The 22577-nt window shown below is 43.8% G+C and overlaps 1 protein-coding gene across 2 annotated transcripts; it reads right to left on the reverse strand.

The window, feature by feature from the left end:
- Positions 1-2246: 2246 nt before the first annotated feature.
- On the reverse strand, positions 2247-17776 carry bnc1 (basonuclin 1). Of its 2 annotated transcripts, none has more exons than XM_034130547.1 (5): positions 17386-17776; positions 9876-9978; positions 8681-8916; positions 5209-7238; positions 2247-4570 (listed from the first exon to the last, which is right to left on the reverse strand). In XM_034130547.1, the coding sequence occupies exons 1-5, from the start codon at positions 17398-17400 to the stop codon at positions 3787-3789; spliced, it is 3168 nt and encodes a 1055-aa protein (XP_033986438.1). In that variant the 5' UTR covers positions 17401-17776; the 3' UTR covers positions 2247-3786. The 2 variants fall into 2 exon arrangements, with proteins under 2 accessions (XP_033986438.1, XP_033986439.1); XM_034130548.1 differs by lacking the exon at positions 17386-17776 and adding an exon at positions 15029-15232.
- Positions 17777-22577: the final 4801 nt, after the last annotated feature.

Consider the following 22577-nt stretch of genomic DNA (forward strand, 5'->3'; position numbering starts at 1 on the left):
GCCCCTCTATCCGCTATATATATATACATCTTGTACAGTTTATCTGTGTAACACTTTCAGTGAATCCTGTTGAGAACCTGTACGTTAGCTCCCTATGTTCCAGTGTGATGGCTCAGCCTCAGTTTCAATATGTTCCATATTTACCACTGAACACTTTCTGAAAATGATACACAGCTTCTTAAAAATAGCCATAAAGATGCAGGTTGTTCTGGATACAGCTCTGTGGAGGAAGCTGAGCAAGTGCTCCACCTCTACAGATCAACCAAGTTCTGTGCTGCATGTTGTCGCCTACATACAGCACACAGGAGGGACGGAAATAACCGCTGTGCCCTCTCTGAGTGGTACTAGATTTCTGCAACGTGCCAGAGAAAAAAGATGGGGGCCACTTGTCAGAAACGGGGTTTTTCAGCTCCAAAGTGATGAGGAACAGCTCTGCAGGCCCACTAATGTACAGTAGATGTGATGGGTGGGTTGAGTTGTTGAGTTATGCAAGGCTTTCAGCCCTCTGTAATAGTGCAATACTTTGGCACGTTGCATAACAGATTTGTCCTCCTCGCTCTTTAAAAGTGAGCCCAACGATACTTCCACTGTCCCTGGTCCATTTCCATCCGTGCCCTTTAACTTTGCACAGCAGGATTACAGCGTTTAATTCACCTCTTCAGTAACTGTAAGAGCTTTTGTTCTGTGAGTGTAGAGTATACCATTTTGCTGGAATGCAAATTTAAATGACTGCTGAATGTGACTACGATCTCAGTTGCTCTTCCATTTGATGTGCCAAAGGAAAGGATTGCAAAATCAAAATAAAATCAATAAACTATTTACCAAGTATTAAGCTACAACAAAACATCCTTTGGCAGGTGGAAGTGTTTCAGCGCGGTAACACTGTGTGTGTGTTGTTGACAGAAAAACCACATGCTTGTGTCTGTGTCTCCGGCACAATGAGACTGTTTACTTTCCCTATCAGAGAGCTCCCCCCCGGTCAACAAGGCTTGATGGCAAGATAACCTCTGAGTCCTGCTGAATGACCCTTTTAGGTCTCTTATTAAATCTTTATTTTTTGCTTATTTTAATCTGGGAAAGTATTGTTCTGAGTTTGTGAATCCGTCATTGTGTTTTAAAGGAGTTGCAAGTCGCTCAATTTAAACTAAGACAATGAGCCATGATTGACACAAACCATTTTTCAAAGCAGGTTTGCTCATGACTTAAAGGTGGGGTAGGTAATTTTGGAGAAACCAGCTCGAGTGCGCTAGAATTTGAAAATACGCAGCCGAAAAAAATCTGCCTCTTCCTTCAGACTTCCTTACAGAGCCCCTCCTCCAACACACACGAACGCGCACATGACCAATGAGGGCACGAGATAAGTGTGTGCACAGATGGAAGGCTGACAGGCAGGTAGGCCATCCAGTTATTTTAGCCGGGCTGGCTCAGATGATTGGTCGTACTTTTTACAGTACTACGGCTTCCACAGATGACATTTTGTTATGGATTTATTGTCAAAGCACTTGAGATATTCATTGCTATCGGGATGTTAAGAGCATTCCATGGAATATAACAACAAGTGTTTCTGAAATAAATTACATACCCCAGCTTTAAGCGTAAATTCCCCCAAATTACATAAAAGCATATTTTCTTACTAACCCCTGTCAACTCGTGCACAGTAACCAGTTTTAATACAGGGACGTTTTCTTCAGAAGAACATCATTTAAATACAAATGCACTTCAAGAGTCAGGACACGTTTTCCAGAAGGAGATGTGTTGCAGGAAACTTCATTCAATTCCGTTCAACTCGATATCAGCAATCTGTGAGACAAATATCTGCACAGCTAAGATTGAATGTTTATGATGGTTATTGCTGCAATAGGTTCATTGAGAAAATATGATGTTTATTTCAAAGAATCGTTGTTATAAATATCTGTTGTGCAGTGGAGCCTGTATGTTATCCTCCCAGCAGCCCCGTGGCCTCGTGTCTTTCAGAGGCTCATCAGTGTTGCTCCGCCTAACACGGAGTATTACAAGATCTCAGGGGAGTCGGATCAGATGACACCGCTGCAGAGGAGCGCCTACCAACCTGCTGATTTCTTTGTTTGCAATGGTCTACTAAAAGGTTTCATATGTATCTATACGCAATTTGCACATTTCTGCTGAACTTGGCTAACATTACAGAAAAACACATTTCATTCACAAAGATACAACTAATGTGCTGATTTGTATTTGTTTAATGGATAGAACATTGAATGAAATGAGGCTTGCAAAGATATGGCTTTTATTTAATTGGAATGAATATTTTAACATGAAATCAAAGGAAACATGAACACCTATCAACATATTGGTTTTGCTCTTTTTTTGAACACATCCATACAACACAGAAACGGGATCTTAAATGTGGCCCACTGCGATTCAGTTCAAACTGAACAAATATGCAGAATGCAGAGCAAAACCAGAACAGTAGAACATGGTGAAATAATTAAACATATACAACACCATTTTCTTGTTCATTCTTTTTGATAAAAAAGAAAGACAGAAAAACATGTTAGTGGTGAAATAAGCCTATTTTATAAGGTATCTTTTTTGGTTTCTTTCAGATAACAAATTACTCTATTCACAGAATATACAGTACAATAAACATTTTGTTTACCAGTTGTTTTTTAAGGGGTGCTCTCATGTGGGGCCATTATTATAAATTGCATTTCTTCTTCTTATTTCTCAGTGTTAGACTCATTCACAGTACATGCTTCGAGCCTCCAGACACAGCATATATTCCTGTAGTTCGTCCAGTCAGTCAGGACACTGCAAGACACCACACAACAGTACAAGAGCAATGCCTTTATCAAGTCTAGTCCCATGAGCACATTTCTCTACAATAACACCAAAGTCAAGATCTTTTTCACCTCCATCAGTCAGAAGCTATCTTTATCTTTTCTTTTGGTGAATTTGATTAGATTTGACAACAGAGCCCTCCCCTGAATACTGCCGTTAATCACCAAGTAGATGAGAGAAGCCTGGGTGGGCCCTTTAATACTGCATAGCCCTCACACATGATGAAGGGCTTTCTATACTCACCTGTGGACTGACAAAATCTTTGGTCAACATTAGCATTATGCAACAACCAGAACAGTAAAGACAGATCATATTGAACACCATTGAATAACTTATTTGTCAAGCTCACAACACGATAGCTTTTCAACAAAGACTATTTTTGTAGACCATTGTCCAAATGAAAGAAAGGACACAAATCTAGTTCACTACTGCCTTCCATCAATACATTATGCACATCCTCACAGGGCAGTGTGAACATCTGACAACAGAAACACCAGAAGAATCATTAGCATGAAACAGTTTCACGGCTCAACACGTGGACAGATTCAGTTCATACAAACACATGTTGAGGTCTAAACTGGGCTGTAAGGCAAACCAATGCAAATCAAGCAGCTCTGCTTTACAACAACGATTGAGCTTCATTAAGGTGGCATTTATGATTCTTCGGAATTCATTTACTAAGAAGTGTATGTGCTTTGATATTCTTGATATGTTGACATGTGTGTGTAAAGCGTTATCAATGTCTGAGAAAGCCATTGGTAATGAAAGCATTTGCCTTATTGGACTTTTTCTCTCCTTTTTGCCAAATGATGACAGGATGGACACGGTATGGAATTTAAAAAGTGCTAATTGGTGAGCCTTCTTTAAGTGCCCCAAAACAACAACAACAACTACAGCAACAACAATACAACAATAAAAAGACAATAAGAACCAAGGAAATCAGTCATGTTAGCATTAGAGCTCAGATCCCTACTCCTGGTCCATGGGGGCCCCTGAGCTCACAGCCAGGTTCCTGTGAAGGTTTGGGTTCTGGCTGTGCCGGTTCCTGCTCCGCACCGAGGAGAAGGACGTGTCGCAGCCGGGGACTTTGCACTTGTGCAGCAGCCGCAGATGGACAGTTTTGTAATGAGCTCTGAACGTGCCCTTGTTGCTGTAGACCTTTTGGCAGACGTGGCAGGTTATCGGAGATCCACCCCCACCCCCCTGAAGCCCGGCTTGCCCTCCCCCAACGCAGCCCAGGGTTCTCTCTCCCCCCAGTGCCAACTCCTCGCCCCCAGGCCTCCCCACGTCAATCCCATCGCAGCTTTCATCACTGTCCTCCATGGGGAGCGCCTCCTCATCCTCTTCAATCCCTTCCTCTGCCTCACTACCGGCACCATCTGAGTCCCAGGTAGATGGAGCCCCAGCACTGCCTCGAGGTGGGGCAGAGGAGGAGGTGCTCAGGTCGAGGACTGCCCCCTCCTCCCCTCCTCCTCCCTCCTCCCTCTCTCCTATGGGAGACGCCTCAGCACTGTTTGGTGCGGTAGACATTTTGCTCATGGGGAAAACCAGGCCCATGCGATTGTGCCCTCGGAAGATGACGGAGTTCTGGCTGCTCGGGTCTCGATGGGGCAGGTCTCTGTCCCGCTGGTCCTGGTAGAAGTCAGCAGAGTCTCTGTCCCTGCAGTGAGAGGAGGGCAGGTACAGGGTGTTGGCTGGGCTGAAGGAGTCTTTGGTCAGCAGCTTGTTGTGAAGATTCAAATTTGCACTATGTCTGTAGATGAACAAAGAAAATATCACCACATGGTTAATCTACTTTCTGCAATATACCTTCAAATGCCATGCAAAGATCCATTCTTTGTTCCATAATGACTGACGTGGCCATGTAAACCTTGATAAGCCAAAGCAGAACAACTGAAAAATGATGTATAATGCATAATGTTTGTTTTTGGACATCCTAATTATGATTGAGACCACAGTTGTCATCTGCATTCTGTTGTTTGAACTGAACATGCTAACCTAACTTGATCAGCTGATTTCAGTACATCCTCCCTGCCTGCACATTAGAGGACCACTGATCTGATGCTATACTACTGATACACAGGCTGCTAAGGAATGAGCTGAAACGTGTTGAGATATCAGCTGTTCTTATGGTCATTTCTTCAACTACTGTATACTGCTACCTATTTGTTAGTTTTTTACCATGGTTTACTTATTGTGGTTTTATTGTGTACCTACTTTTTTATATAATATGTAAGTCTACTTTGTTATCAATCTGCACTCTTGCTGTTGTAATACCGTTCATTTCCCCGTTGCAACACAAGTAAAGGAATTCTGCAGAATGTACACGTTTACATCTTCAAGCGCATTCTATAACCTGCTCTTTAACAATGACCCAGCATGGCCCCTCACCTGTCTCTGCTCCTGCGGGAGGGGAAGGCAGCGTTGCAGCCGTCCACCGTGCACATGTGCATCTCCTTCAGGTGGACATTTTGGTAGTGCATCTTCACGCTGTAGGGGTTCTTGAAGGTCTTCCGACAGATCTCACAGTTGTGTGGCAGGTCAGCGTTGTGGTTGAGGTGAGAGAGACGTAAGTCGCCGTAGTCGTCGACACAGCCGTCAGATTCTTCCTTCTCATGGTCTACGAGCTGGAGAGCGCCTCCATTGGTCAGCCTGTGCTCACCCTCATCCCATTTCTGCTCTGAGTTGACTTGGTCCCCATTCTCCATGTGTTCATTGCCATTGGGTTCCTGACGGTGTAGGTCGTCGTCACAGTGAACCTCCATCAGCTTACCTTCAGAGGGGGAGGATGCACAGGTGATGGCTCCGGTCTCAGCTTGCCTTGTCCCATCGTCTTTGTCCTCCCTCACAGTCATTTCCCTCCCTAGAGTTGGGTCCAGAAGATGCTTGGTGCCCTCCCTTTCCTTCTCTTCACTAATGTAAACTCCTGTTGTGCACATGTGACCTTCTTCTTGGCTTTCGTCACACTCTTCCTTCTCCGTGCTTTGTGACGGAGCCTCGTCCTCGGAGCTGCTCCCCTTATCCATTTGCTCATCTCGTTCCACCAACTCCTTCTCTATCTTTATTGGCATACTTGACTTCCTAGACTTCTTCTTTGGTATGGGGTCTGTTATGCAGGACTCTTGGACTGAGATAGGTTTGATGGGTACAGAAGAGGAGAACAGAGGAAGGGAAGGCAGTGTTCCTGGGGTGTTGGCAAGCTCTGCCGGGGTGACCAGGCTGCGGTAGAAAGGAAGGACTGGCTGTACTGTCTTTAAGTTGGGGAAGAGAATGCCACTCTGGCCCATGCTGGGGAACGAGCTGCTGTGGACTTTAGAACCAGGGTCCACATGGCTCACCATGTAGCTGGGCACTGATTTATGGCTTTCTGCAGAGCAAACCGGGATGGGGGTTCCATATTCATGCCTATTCTCTCCTTGAGAGCTCTCATCACCGGACATGCTGCCCCGCATGTCTTTGTCCCGGTTGTTACGGTTCATAGGCATGTGCAGTCGTGGATTTGGGTTGGCACTATGGCGGTTGCGACTGCGTAGGGAGCTGAACACCATGTTGCAGCCATCAATGGTACACTTGTGCTTAATCTTCAGGTGCACTGCGTTGTAGTGGATTTTTAGTGTGCCTTTGTCGTAGAACGTCTTCTCACAGGCGTTGCAATACACTCGACCTTTCTTCAGAGAGCATCCTCCCCCTCCTGACCCCCCTCCACTGCTAGCCCCATTCCTGTCCATGCAGCGCAGCTTGCCCTCGGGCGACATCTGGGTTACATCAGAGCTCATGGAGGGCGTGCATGGTGTGGAGGGTCCGTCGGAGTAGTTGTCACTAGTGGAGAAATCCTCTGCCTCAATCTTTGTAGTGGTGGAGAGCCCGTCCATGTGTTGGTCTACACTTCGATCCAGATCAGCGTTGAATGAGACAGCGGTGGAACCGAGCAGGCTGCTCTCTGAAGGGTGTAAAAGAGGGAGTGGGTTGTCCCTCCCTAGACCGTCCCGAGCTGGATCATCTTGTCTCTGACTCTGCTCCATCGACCCTCGGCCTGGCTGCTGTTGCTGCTGGTGCTGCTGTGCCCCTGTGGGTGAGCCCAGAAACGGAGCAGGAACAGATCCTAACAGCTGGAAGGGCAGCATGAAGGCCATGCTGTTGACAAAGTTTTCAAAGTGGTGCATGCTGTTGCTGCTCAGCTTATCCGCTTTGGATGTGGCCAGGTTGGCAGCAGTGCGTGGGGTGTGGCGCTCGATGAAAGTGCGGATATCTGAGTTGGTGCGGGTGCTGGGTACCAACACGGCCTGGCCCTCCTTATCCTGCAGAGCCATCAGCTCCACTATGGACTTGGTCTCGCCAAAACGCAGGAACTGCTGCAGTGTGGCGATCTCCTCCTCGAACGTCATGATGGCCCAGCGGTCCAGCACCTTCCCTGCTACATCCTGCAGATGGGGGGGAAGGGCAGAGCGTACAGTACAGGAGAGGAAGGAGGTATGAAGTAGATCGAGAAGGAGGGGGAAATGAAAAAAAGAAAGAGAGCAATTTGATCATTAGCATTATAAGTGTCTGTTGGGTTGCTCATACATATTCACACAGTGGGTTAGACGACACACCCTATGAAGCCGAGCGGCAGGGCAGCTAAATAAAGGAATCATATGGAGTGTTAATACATGCGGCAGGGCAGAACCCTGAGAACCCTCATTACACAGACACACACTGTTTCATCTTACAGGTCATTTCTCTTCATTTCAATCAAGAAGATTGACTCACTCTGCATCACACACACACACACACGCATGCATGCACACACATCCTGCCAAGAACATACTATCAGACACGTATACTTATAAACACACTCCCAAAGGCATGCACAAATAAATACACGCACCAACGTACCACACACATACACATGCAAAGACACACGAGTCAGGGAGGGGTGATCAGAGGCCGGCTCTCTGTGAACAAGCAGGTCCTCTCCCTCAGCCCAGCAGTAATCACATGTGAGTTCGGGTGTCTTTGAAAGTGAAGAGCGGCCTAGTGCCGTAACCGTGATTAATATTTCATCACAGAGCATTCATTGGGCGCCTGTCGAGGATTCTGACTCTACGTTTGCCATTAGATGAGCTAACATGAATTAAACGCAGCCCATCTTGAATACTTGATGATGTACTAATCGAAGTGAGAGCCTGCTCTGACTGAGAGCCTGCAGCCGGGGCCTGCAGCCGGGGCTGGCTTGGCTCCGGCTTGGCTCCGGCTTTTGAGGAAATCTGAAGCAAAAGACATAATATTTACAAATCTACCCAGCACAGTTCAGAGACCTCCCCGAGCTGGCGGTACCACGGCAACAAGCCGGCCGCATCAGCAGGCTACCAGGAGAGTTCATGGCTCTCTCTCCTGTCATCATGTTGCCTGACCCTCCCTTGTCCTCCTCAGAAATTCTCTCTGTCTCTTTCTTAACATACTCTCGCTCACTAAATGTAAGAGTTACATGTCAGTGTCTCGGCTGTTTTTAGAAGCTCACAGCCTGAAAATAATCTCACAACATAATATGAGGACGGGTGTACGGAGGCATGGCGAACCAGCCTCTACAGTTCACGCACAGGCCACATGGTGTATATCAAAATCCATGCACACAAACAAAAATGTGAAAATAACTATTAGTGATTTTCAGTCTCCCTGGGTCTCAGCATGTTTTAGCAGCATCTTCAGCTGCATTACAGACACAGCTGGCAAACAGAGCTTTGGTTCTCTTCTCTGTACAGGCACAACGGTCGGGGCACCCAGAGGCTTTTTGCTTCAAAAAGTACAAGTCATGATTGTTCAGAAACCCAAACTGGCATAATGCTTTTTTTACAAAACCACACAGACACCAAACAAATCACACCTGGAGCACGTATCCTCGTATGTAGTCCTGCAGCGTCCAGTCCAGCGCATTGAGGATCTGGACGACCTCCTCCTGCTTGAGGACGGAGAACAGGCGGTCCAGGAGGATCTTGAGGCGGATCGGGATGGCCTGGGTGCCGTACAGCATCAGGCTGCAGATATCGAACACCACGTTGGAGTGCACGATCTCCACCTGGCTGCTCTGGTATATGTGGTGCACCTTCAGTTTACTCAGGGCTGGAATAAATCACATCAGATTTACAGGATTAGATTTTGTGAAACTACACTGGACCTGAGTGAAGAGAAACAACAGTAGAACATGTAAAAAGAAGCGGTATATGGAGAAAAGAAAACGAAATCTATATTTCACCATTGTCATGGTTTGTTTGCAAAACTCTAATTCCTTTAATACAAACAACTCTGTTTGGTTGTGTGCTGAAAAGCAGACAGGTAAGAGATGTCATTAAATCATATCTCTCATTGTTTAAATAATATAATATAATAATAACATTATTTAAAATAAAAAGCAATGTGTAATAATTATTCTACAGGCACATTCTATATCAGATTAACTATTTTTTTTAACAAAAACAATCATTATATCTACTATAAATTCAGGTGTATTGCCTAAGTGCAAACGAAAAATAGAGAACATCTTTTAAGTCTGAGTGTATTATATGGAGAAAAAGTCCATGATTCAGTATTTTAAGACATTCAGGTTTTGAGAACGTAGTTAGAAAAATAAAGATAATCATAATTTAGAAAAATAAGAAACTGTTGCCGAGAGACCTAATAAGCCTCTTTGAATATGATATAATTATACACACCAGCAGTTATAATGCCACAGTGTGAAACATTTGAAATGGTGGTGGTTCTCTTTGTGTCTTACAGCTGTCTTTGCACGCAGATATTGTGCATTTGTTTTTCTTAGATTTTCAGATGAAACATTTATGTCTCACCACAATTCTAGAAAGGTGAATACACTTCTCGTGTTTACAGTAAGGAACAACGACATTTGAAATGTCATAGAAAATCCAGAGATGTAGACATGTTTCTGTTTAATGGGAATTCCGTTTTTCTAAAGAAAGGTTGCTTTTTCATTTTGAAGGCACTTTTCTCAGTACAAATGCATCTTTAACTATAATGATGGTTTTATGAAATAAAGCCTCAGTAAAGTGTTAGCATTGTGCTCTCACCATGTGCTACCCAGCCATGCTTGCAGTTTTCACACTGCCTCCTCTTCAGCTTCCCCGGCTTGAAGCTGTCACAGTTACAGTTCACCAGAGTGCAGCAGATAGCCTGTCAAAAAACACACAATTTGACCTTTTGATGATGATTGTTTTTTCAAATCAAGATAGTACGCGATACATTTGGAATTGCTGACCTCCTCAGGACTTGATTATCATCTTTAAAATACCCCATGTTTCTCGTGTAAAAATAACATTTGCATTAGTCTAAAACAAATATTCAGCAGCAGTGGATTACCAAATTATTCAAACCCCAAGACACCCAATTTTTTTTCTGCAGCAGCAGTTCATAAAAGGAATATCCTCTGGATGTGTTTTATTATTTTGTTCACAGTGGGCCAAATTCATCCAGACATATGAGATATTGTTGGAAACCTTGAGGTCTCGAGCAAAGCGTAGAGTTCCGTTTGGGCAAATACTTTTTATATTTTGTATCATTCCAATTGTATAATATTTGATAACATTTGTTTATAACCAGGAATGCAACATAATAATGCTAATACAGAATATAGCCTGTCATCCCGTCGCTCTTTGACTGAGCAGCATGTTCAAATGTGTCCGTAACTCATCTTATAGGCTACACATAAGGAATAGAAAAGAAAACAGCACAGTTTCCTTAAGTCACTCATTGCCTGCTTTCCCTTGTGAGAGCAGCGTTAACATGTGTGTGTGTGTGTGTGTGTGTGTGTGTGTGTGTGTGTGTGTGTGTGTGTGTGTGTGTGTGTGTGTGTGTCAGTGGTACTGCAGGGCAGGTCCTAACTACAGTAACCTGGACCACCTAAACCATCTCAATCAATCAATGCCTGAGGCGCACACACACACACACACACACACACACACACACACACACACACACACACACACACACACACACACACACACACACACACACACACACACACACACACACACACACACACACACACACACACACAACACACACACACACACACACACACACACACACACACACACACACACACACACACACACACACACACACACACACACACACACACACACACACACGGGTCAGAGTACTACCTCCATTAGATCATCTGCTAATGGCTTTTATCTTTCAGGTTGAAAATGTATTGAGTGGACAGACTCGTGGAGAGAGTGGACAGACTCGTGGAGAGAGTGGACAGACTCGTGGAGAGAGTGGACAGACTCGTGGAGAGAGTGGACGGCAGTAATGAGCCAAGTTTTCTGGGTAGCTGCTGACTTGGCAGCGACCCGGAGAAGACTCACACTAAAAATCGTTTCCACTGCCTTAGACCAAAAAAAGAGAATAAATGATTTACCCACCAGGAACTGAGGGAAGAGCATCATCAGATTTCTGATCAAAGCTGTGTTGTTAGCGCTACATGCTGAAGAGCTCTGCCACCTCTCTCCTCTGCATCTATAATGCATGATCAGCGGGGTTTGAGTCTACATGAGCGGCATGCTGAGCTCCTCGCTGGAGCTCACCCCCCCACCCCACCAGCAGAGACGGAAGAAAAGTGTGGGTGGACGGATGGCTAGGGGACGGCTCCTCTTCCTCCTTTAGTCAGCCGCTCCGGGCTGGACTCGTCCTTCAGATTGGAGATCATGTTATCTCCCCCTTACCATAACCTCTCATCATTAGGCGGATAAACTGACCCTATGAAGGTGGTGGCAGCTACCTGGCCCTGACACTCAGCTTCGGTCCCATGACATCCACTGGCTCTGCTTTTCTCTTTATCTGGCTCAGACAGTGGTGAGGTGCAAAAAGCCCTCTGCTCATCTCTCAGCGACATAATCCCATCATTACAGAGCACCAAGAACCAACACGGCCCAATTAGGCTAATCCCATCCCATACACACCTCCTGCTGCTGCCCCCCCCTAATATACATCTCAATCAGGTTCCCCCTGCCTGCTCACCAGCCTGTAACACACACACACACACACACACACACACACACACACACACACACACACACACACACACACACACACACACACACCACACACACACACACACACACACACACACACACACACACACACACACACACACACACACACACACACACACACACATTCCATCGCACAGTGTGCTCCAGGTCGTTTATCTCAATTAGAGAGTCATATCATGAGTTCTACAGAGGAAGAAGAAGAAGAAGAAGAAGAAGAAGAAGAAGAAGAAGAAGAAGAAGAAGAAGAAGAAGAAGAAGAAGAAGAAGAAGAAGAAGAAGAAGAAGAAGAAGAAGAAGAAGGAGAAGAAGACTAAAACAGTGACTGTTGGTGAGCGCCCCCCCTTGCTGTTCCTTTCTGGGGTCACCAGTGAGACCCGGCTGTTCGATGCCTCTCAGTCAGCGATGAGAGGCTAATTGCACAGAATGATGTCCGGGTCAGTGTTCCCCTTTATATCAGTGTAGTGAAACACCAACCAGCCACCTCTACACACACCCTGAATACATTGCACATGCCTCAATGAGCATTTCTGTCCTACATGTAGTTGAATGAATTATGTTTTTTTTTTTAGAAGGACATTTAAGTCAGGGGTCCTTCATGTAAAATATAAAAATATGCTTTTGGCAATAATCGTTATCCAATCTTGTTTTTTCAAATGCTTTGTAAGTGTTTTTTATTCTGCATAATTCCATTTTGAACTATAACAAATGTTGCCTCTTTTCCACTGTGAGCACAATACATCATATGAATTGGTAGACACTATGGAAGTGGGAAACTTGCGTTAAGCCCGAAAGGCAGAGCAGCCCTCGTCCTTTTGAAACAGATCATACACATGCTCTATCTGCTGTTAGATGGACTCGGAAAGCCTGAGAATGATCGAGTTTCACTTTAGGACTAATGGAAAAAAACGGATTTTTTATAATCTGGAGAAAAACCTAACCTTGATTTTGAAAGGAAAATAGATCTTCTCTTTTGTCTGTAAATTGAAACATACGAGTTCTCCCTGTGTACATGTACATGTTAGCACTATGAGTGTGTGTTTGTTTCAGATAAGGCGCTTTGGATAAGAGATGCCATGGATTGATGGAGGTTAAACCTTTCCGTACACAATATTTCATTAGCAAATTTGCCTTTAATAAATATTGATGGATTAGATTGGAATTTATTATAATAATAATAATAATAATTATTTAACCATACAAAAAATAAATATATATCAACTTAAAAAAAAACATACATTTCATAAAAAAAAAGCTATGGTCTGTCTGGTAAGGGAGCGTGTTCTTCATCGTCCCACCTGTCACACACACACACACACACACACACACACACACACACACACACACACACACACACACACACACACACACTGAAATGGTCCTTTCGGGCTGTTAAAATAAACCCTGCCGTACGTCAGTGAGCAGCTCTCAGATGAAGACGCTTTGGATGGATTTATGGCCTAATGCATTACAAAGCTAATCAATTAGCACAGCCTGGCACACACTGACTGCCACACTGGGGGGGGGGGGGGGGGGGGGGGGGGGGGTTACTATCGGACATTAATCAGTTCACAAGAGAATAATGGCATGAGGGGATTAAAGGAGGTGAGTGTTTTCCTGATAGATTTGCAGCACACATTTGATACACTTAAGGCTGTATTTTGAACTCAATCTTTTCTCCCTGCCAAACATGTTCTCACTCGTGTGTATAACAGCCGCGAGATGAGGATGACATATACATATACGTACAATTCATAAATAAGATTCCTATTCAGGCCAAAAATAAAACTCATGGATTTATTTAAGATGAACAAATGATTTACTAATGCTTTAATCATTTATACAAAACGTTCAGATTTCCAGGTTTAAATGATTGAAGCATAACTCTATTATTTATTGAGCATGAATTAAGCAATGAGTGAACACGTATACACCCTTTATGAAAAGTGAGTCAGTCCATCCGTTCATTCATCGATTAGCTTAACACTCACTGATCAGAAAAAACACGTTCTGGAATATTAAACGTACAATGGACCTTTTGTCACTTCGAACAGATGGATCATAACCAGAACAAGCATGACATCACATGTTTCTGCTTTTAAAGTTGCATGACATATTTATGAAAGTCACTTTTTATCCATTCAAATGTCAAGTCTTAAAGGTTATTATATATGATAGCAGTTCAAACAGGAGGTTGAGAAACTGACAGAGCATTATGGGAAGTGTGATCAAAACTATTTGTCTAAAACTTCTAAAAACCTATGTTTTTATGGCTGCTTAAAAACAAACACACGACAGCACAGCGATCAAGAGAAGCGGATCATTCACACACACTCACACACACTCACACACACTCACACACACTCACACACACTCACACACACTCACACACACTCACACACACTCACACACACAGAAAATAAATATGTTATCTGGGCAAGAACACACAGAAAACCCTGAGGAATTCAGTGGGAGGATGGTGTTCCTGGTACCACTCAGATATCCTGCGCAGACCCCAGCTTCGTAAGAACCTCAGCACCAAAGCGTTGGGCTGCATGGAGCCCCAGCCCGGCCCCTCCACCGCCACACACTCTCTGTGTGTGAGTGCCGTAGTAAAGAACAGTGCCATGAATAAATCACTGCTTGGACTGAGCTGTGTATGTGACAGCGAGGCAGTAAAATGTTAATTGATGACAAGTGTTAGTTAAAGTGAGGTTACGATACATGAGCCGCTCAGCAGGCGACATGATCCGGCTCACATTATGATTTAATGTTGAGAGAGAGGAAGCACTTAAACACACCAGATAAAAACACCCGAAAATGATTACATGGAGTTCTACATCGCCATCCAGCCTGAGCTTTACTATTTGCTTCATACAACTCCATGTTAGTAATAGCTTTAAAAACACATTTAAATCTAATAAGGCGAGCGCTCCTTGAACACCACATGGTCCTGAACAGGAGAAGACAAACCCAGGAGGAGCTGAGCGGGTACAAGTAGTGACAGGCTGAGTTTGAGCCTATTGAGAGTCCATACAGCCCAAAGACAGCGTGAAGAACTCATTACTTCATACTCATCCAGCAGTCAATCACAAGAAAGCACACACACACACACACACACTACATGTTCCAACACTACAGCAAACAAAAAGGTAGCAGATCTTTACCTGAGTATCCATGAGGAAAGCTCCTTTAAAGGAAAACAAGTCAAGACAAAGTGGGGGGAGAAGGAGGCGAAGCAAAGTTTAGTTGGCTTCCTGGTGTGTGAGGCTCCCCGTTAGGAACTCGCAGGGAGTGTTTGACTCGGAGAGGGAGTAAATGAGGGGAACATGTTAGTACACTGAGTGTGAGAGAGTTTGGCTCCCAGCTACGCTCTGATTCATATCAGATCTGCCTCTCTACTCGCTGCCTCTTGACAATCTTGTCACATCTGGCTGACAAATCCTCACAAGCCTTTTTGTGGCAGATGCAAGGGGTGGCTGCTGTGTGTGTGTGTGTGTGTGTGTGTGTGTGTGTGTGTGTGTGTGTGTGTGTGTGTGTGTGTGTGTGTGTGTGTGTGTGTGTGTGTGTGGAGTTTGGGGGTGTTAAGGGGGTATGCTGGGACCAGGGGGGGCAGATCACAGCTTGAGGAGACGCTGAAGGGGGTACAAGGCTGGAGCACACACACACACACACACACACACACACACACATACACACACACACACACACACACACACACACACACACACACACACAGATAAACACACACACACACACACACACACACACACACACAGATAAACACACACACAGCCAAGTGCAACTCTGTTAAGACAAGCAGGACCCAATGAGTTGTTTTCTGTTACAAACATGTGTGTGTGGGTGTGTGCTCGTGTGTGTGTGTGTGTGTGTGTGTGTGTGTGTGTGTGTGTGTGGGTGTGTGCTCGTGTGTGTGTGTGTGTGTGTGTGTGTGCCCCCGGGCCATGCAGAACTAAGGAAGAACAGAGAGCCCCAGAGTTGGAGGTAGAACGAGGAAACACGGTAAAGAAAGAGAGAGAGAGCAGCATGAATAAAGAGACGGACATGAGTGTGTCACAGAAAAGCCACTGAGGGCCAGTATACACACACACACACACACACACACACACACACACACACACACACACACACACACACACACACACACACACACACACACACACACACACACACATTCTGGAGTAAAGGCCTCTCAAAATGAAAAGGCAACCTGTGAGAGGAATAACACACACCACATGCCGACATGATGGCTGGGTTTCATCATATTTGAAGTATCAACTAATACAATTAATCACCCACATTTATAACAAATACATATCTGATACATTTTATTATCATAACAATTCATTTAGTTTTAAATGTAGGTATATTCTATTCATTTGTTATGCTTTCAATAGTTAAGAGGATACATGACGAGCAAAGTCTCCAAGATATATATTTAAAAACTGGTTAAATAAAAACAAACATAAGCAAAATAAATATATGCAATACTTTTAAGCTAATTAGCAGAAACATAAAACCATTGAAATGTGTTTTTGTCTCAGCTGTAAATTCATTAAATATATTTACATGTTTGTGATGAATTACACTCCAGCTCGTCTTGATGCTCTGACAGGGTGTCACACACACACACACACACACACACACACACACACACACACACACACACACACACACACACACACACACACACACACACACACACACACACACACACACACACACACACACACACACAGATAAGGGGGAAATGGAGGAAAGAGAAGTTGTTCCCTCCTCAGATGAAGCCTGCCTGTCTGTGCTGAAGTTTGCGTTGTTGTTGTTGACGAGTCGTTTCTGGATATCTTAGAAGGCATGTAAGGACAGTCTCCGTCACACTGACTGGAGCACGAGTGTTTGAGAGCGACTCAAAGTTACAGACATGTAATGAATGAGTTTGAAACCTTTCAAGAGAGCTTCAAAAAGCTGCCATAACACTCAGATTTAGAATCATGTTCACGTATTCTTTGAACAGTTCCTAATGGAAACAAAAAAAGCCTTTTTCATACAATTGTATTTAGAGAACGTTTTTGAAGAGCAGCTTGTGCTTGTTTCAACATTTGCGAAATGATAAAAAGAAATGTATTTGTCAAAAGTAAAGTGTTAAAAAAGTAACTCTTTGTCATCATACTGAAACTAATCGCAAGCTTAGTTTCGGCACTCCGAAGATTTCCAAAGCTGCCCGCTCTTTAGTCACCGTGTCACAACTTGTAACATCAGCTCTGGAATCACAGCACAACCACAGCCATGTTCCTCACGTCATTAACAAGCACTCATCCTAAATATAAAACATCTACGTCTCAGCAAAGTCCTCCCGTGTGTCACTCTGATCTAACTCCTTCACTTTGTCTTTGTTGAACATGTCCTGCTGATGTGTGTGTGTGTGTGTGTGTGTGCGTGTGTGTGTGTGTGTGTGTGTGTGTGTGAGGAGGTGAGCACAGCAGTGAAAAGCTCTCTCTCTTACCTCGGCCATTGTCATTTAGGCGGATGTTTCCAAGGATACCGTGGAGTTTGCCATTCCCCGCGAGTCCAACAAAACAACTGGCTCCAAGTCTCCTGTCCACACAGATACTAACGCAAAAGAGCCATCACACCCAGCAGCATCTCCTTCAACACACACACACACACACACACACATGTACTCTGTCTTCACACACACACACACACACACAGACACACAAACATACACACACACACACACACGGAACACTACAAAAAAAGAAAAGTCACTGTGCTTTTACTCTCACTCACAAACACACACACTCCTCCTCTGCTTTCTCTCCTCTAATGTTGCCGTGGACTGGCTCTAAACTACTCAAGATGTTCAGAGTGTGTGTGTCAGAGTGTGTGTGTCAGAGTGTGTGTGTCAGAGTGTGTGTTGAAACTGGGCACAGGGGATTGGAATGAGATCCTCCCACTCGGCATTCTCACCTCAGGAGCTGCCTGCTCCCTCCCCATCCTGCACACACACACACCCACACACACACACACCCACACACACACACACACACACCCACACACACACACACACACACACACACACACACACACACACCCACACACACACACACACACACCCACACCCACACCCACACACACACCCACACACACACACACACACACACACACACACACACACACACCCACACACACACACACACACACACACACACACACGCTACCCCCTCAGAGTCACAGGGCAGTCCCCTCACAGCTGGCTGGAAGAGGGCATGACACTCATCTTTCACAGAGATTTGATCAAAAGGAATCACAAAGGCTGGAGGCTCTCTTAATGCAGTCAGGGGAGACTCCCCCCCCCAACACTCTCTCTGTCTGAGTAATGCCCTAAATCAACGTAGCCCCTCTCGGTGCACACAGCCCAGTGTGTGTGTCTGGATTCACCTTAACACAGCTCTGTGAACAGCCTCCATAACAAGTTATTCCTTGTGCCGCCAGGAATGTGTCAGTATGAGTGTTTCTCGGGAAGAGAGGGACTTCGCACATGACAAAAAAAAAATCTGAGTTAGTTATCTTTAGGAATATGTGTACCTGAAGAGTCGGGTATCAAACCTCTACACCTCAGGTTCTGTGTTCACAGCAATAACTATTCAGAAAACATCATCGGTCTGCTCTTATCTGTAACCACATTACACACAGTAACAAGTAACACAAGGTAAACTGTTGTTAAGCCCTGTATGGAAATGCAGGTGTCATATCAGAACAGCAATAATAAGAGCAAAACAGATATAGTTTACAAGACATCAAAAAGACAACAGTGGTTTGAATGTCTGAGGTTACATACAGACATACTGATGAGGATACAGACATAATGCATGTGTTTAATGGGCAGTAAGAGCTCCAGAGAATCCTGTAGAGCAGGGGTCACCAACTACATTAATAGTACAAAATTAATCCAAGAGACACTTTCGGGGGCCAGAGATTTGTATATATATATATATATATATATATATATATATATATATATATATATTTATATATAAATCATAATAAATTATATATATTTATATATATATATAATTGATTAACATGTTCACTTTATTGAAAAATGTATCTTTTTTTATAAGCCTGTATCCGGGGTAATAAAACTGAAAGCAGTCCTGATTGGCAGGGAAAGGAATCAAGTTTCTTATTAATACCGTGTCCTGATTGGTGGGAAACGGTTGTAGAATATAAGAAAATTGTTTGCCAAACACGCATATCTCAAATAATGTATGCGCTGCCATTTCCCCACGTAAACATAACAGTCTGCAATGAAACGGTTGTCTCCTGTGTGCTCCACTTCCTCCTTGGCCAACCGGTAACTTTCTTGTTAACCCGTTTTGGTTTAAAAACAGAATAAGGTCGGTTTGTTGGTTTTCCGTTTTTTGGTTTTGGTTTTGGTTTTAAAACAGAAAAACAAAAGAACAACAACGGTTTTTAGTTTTTCCTATTGGGTTTTGAAAGGGAAAAACCAAAGAACGAACCATACACGGATTAAACATAAACTTCTCCTCATATTTTTCTAAATAATTTTTTTATAAAAGTAATCATCATCTTTATATATATATATATATATATATATCACCTATACAGCACCTTCGGGAATGCAGTGTCTTGATCAAGGACACAAGGATGTTTTTTCTCCAGCTTGGGGCTCGAACCCGTGTAACTCGATGTGACATGAGTGGGGGGCGAACGCACTAACCACTCCGCCAACGCCACAGTCACCACTGCCGTGCGGGCCACCAGTTGATGGTCACTGCTGTAGAGGAAGTAAGAAATATAAATATATAGATATAACTTATTGAAAGTATATAAAAACACAAGGGCATATGGCATGTTCCTGTGATGGGATTGTTGCTTGATGATTGTATTTACTGATTCATTGATAGTACCCATTTATTTTCTGCCAGTTTATTAGCCAATCATCTCAGCTCTAAATGTTATAATCATTTAATAATACTATGTTTCCATATCATTCATAACCACACATTATTTATGTTGATGTAAAGTAAAAGTCCCTGTGAGAGTGACATGCCACTAACAGCATTTACACGGCTGCAATGTGAATAGAATAAAAGAGAACTGCCACTCATTTCCTTATATCTTATTATTATATTTGTATATATCACCTATTGTGAATTCAAATTCAAGATTCATCAGTTTACGATCATGGCTGTCTTCCCTCTTTTCTGCCTGTGTCTTCTTCTCCCTCCTCTCTCCCCTCTGTGGCTGAGCTCTGAAGATTTGAGCCATTAGAGGTTTCTACTAATCCACAAATTACACAGCAGGTTTAAACAGGCACACCTGGTGCTCTACCTGTGGCAGCTTCAGGGAGGAATGGAGGGAAGGAGTGGGGGTGCAACCATGTTGAGACACACTTTAAAAGGTTCCGTAATTAGAAAGTGCAAAATGAACTCTCCTTCCTGTTTTTTTCTTCTTATAGGCCCAGAGAACAGTATAATTGAACAGCTTTTCGTATAATCTAATTGTTCTACTTTACCCAGTGGGATGTTCAGTGCCTTGCTAAAAGGTAACTCAGCTGAAGTGGGAGGGAGAGTATTACTCATCCTCTTCCCTCAACCACATTCTCCCAACTCAACGGGCCAACCCTCCAATCACAAAGCGGCGTCTCTGATCTCCAGGCTAGCCTCACACCCTGACTTGACATTCAGAAATTTGCCAAGCAGCTTCGCTAACTGATAAAAATGCAGCTAATGGCCCTTGAAGTTGGACCTTAAAACTGCATTACTTTCCACAGGAGATCAAAGCTGTTCTTATTTGTGAAAAGCCTAAATGTTATGAGGTTTCATATATGGATGAGAGACATCCCGTCAAGGCTTGTAAGGCAACGGTTGGAAAGCCCTCCACCCCCCTGCGGCCGCCCGGCTAGCAGATCTGCTTACCGGCCTTGTATTTATTCCATACCTGAGGGATGCATAGCAAACAGCCGCAGACCTGGCCTGGATTAGGGCTGCTGTCAGATTGCTGCTCCCCGGGCTGGAGCTCGGCTGTATCTGCACCCCGAGGCTGAGCGGAGAAACCACGGCAACAACCTCCATGTGCAGCACAACAGTCACGCTGCCTACTTACATGTCTGTCATTAGCTGTCCTGCAGGGAAGAGAGCGGACTACTGGAGCAGATGAGCAGCTTTGGGAGAGCATTACACACTCCTCAACCCTTTCTTTATTTGATGAAGCAGAGCAACATTCTACACCTGCACACATCTGTCACTGTTGGCTTAATGACTGACTGGGCCTCTGTCAGATGAGATGATTTAAGGCGCATGTTAGAGATTTAATGGCTTATATTGTTACCATGATGGTCAAAATGCTGTTAAACCTTTATGCTGTTAAAAGCCTTATACAAAAACCCCTAATGGCTTATTTGGACAATCATTTATTAATTGCTAAATCATGTTAAAAAAACAGCAATGTGAAGAATAGCTATTACTCTAAGCCAACACTCATATCTTTAAATTATTAGTTTTGTCCAACCTTCAGTCTAAAACCTTAAAATATTACATTGATCATAATGTAAAACTAAGACAAGCGATCAAGAAGCTGGAACCATGTTTTTTCAAAAAAACAATAAAGATTAAATTGTTAATTATCTAATAGATTTTGTTGACAGCCATATTTTTATAAAAGGAAAAACTGCCACCGGTGATATTTCAACAATATAAAGACAATGCCTTTGCTTGTATTTCCATATGAATACATCTCATAAATACAAAATATAATTACTTACGATCCATTTGTAGTTCAAGTGAGCTTGAAACACTTTTTTATACTGCCTATTACTTCTCTCTGCTGACTACTGTATCATGCAGAACCTGCCCCAACGAAGCCTAACTCCAAGGCAAGTTGAAATTGTAGTTGAGTGTGTGTGTGTGTGTGTGTGTGTGTGTGTGTGTGTGTGTGTGTGTGTGTGTGTGTGTGTGTGTGTGTGTGTGTGTGTGTGTGTGTGCGTGCGTGTGTGTGTCGTCCAAGTATCCGCCTGCCTTTCCTCACTTTAGATGACAGTAAAAAAGGCCAAAAGGGGGGCTATCACCTCCCGTAGTGCACACGCTCCGTACCAGGCTCCAGCACTGAGGTTTACCTGCCATTCATCGCTATTACTCAATACAGATTGCAGACACTGTCATTTGGTCACTGAAAATCAGAGAGCACAAAAGACTGCTATAAATTGAAACGAGAGGAATCTGAGCTGGTGAAAGATATGGATGATAGACAGGGTTTTTATAACAGTAAGGACTAGAGTTTGTTCATTCCTGCCCATGCGGATATGTAGGCCGAAGTATTTCAATCATGCAACAGTATGTATGTGATTATGTTTGAAGGAGATAGAAAACGATGTAACAAGAAAAAAGTGAGGAGAGCACTTTCACAATGCAGCATGAGGAGAGGTCAGCCTGCTCCTGTGTGGGAGGCGCAGGGCTTTCATAGAGATTGGTTTTATATAAAACAGCGTTAGTGAAAGCAGAGCTGGCCACTGAGTGCACTTCAAATGTTAAAAGAAGACCACAGCATATTAGTGCTTACTATGAATATATTCTTCGCTCTTTAGTCAGTGGGTAAAGTGAAATGGACATAGAAGTAAATGGGGCGATTCTGATTGTAGCAAGCTCAGTGCACACGTGGCAAACGGTGCAC

The sequence above is a fragment of the Trematomus bernacchii genome, unplaced genomic scaffold, assembly GCF_902827165.1.
Source record: "Trematomus bernacchii unplaced genomic scaffold, fTreBer1.1, whole genome shotgun sequence".
NCBI classification, from domain to species: Eukaryota; Metazoa; Chordata; class Actinopteri; order Perciformes; family Nototheniidae; genus Trematomus; species Trematomus bernacchii.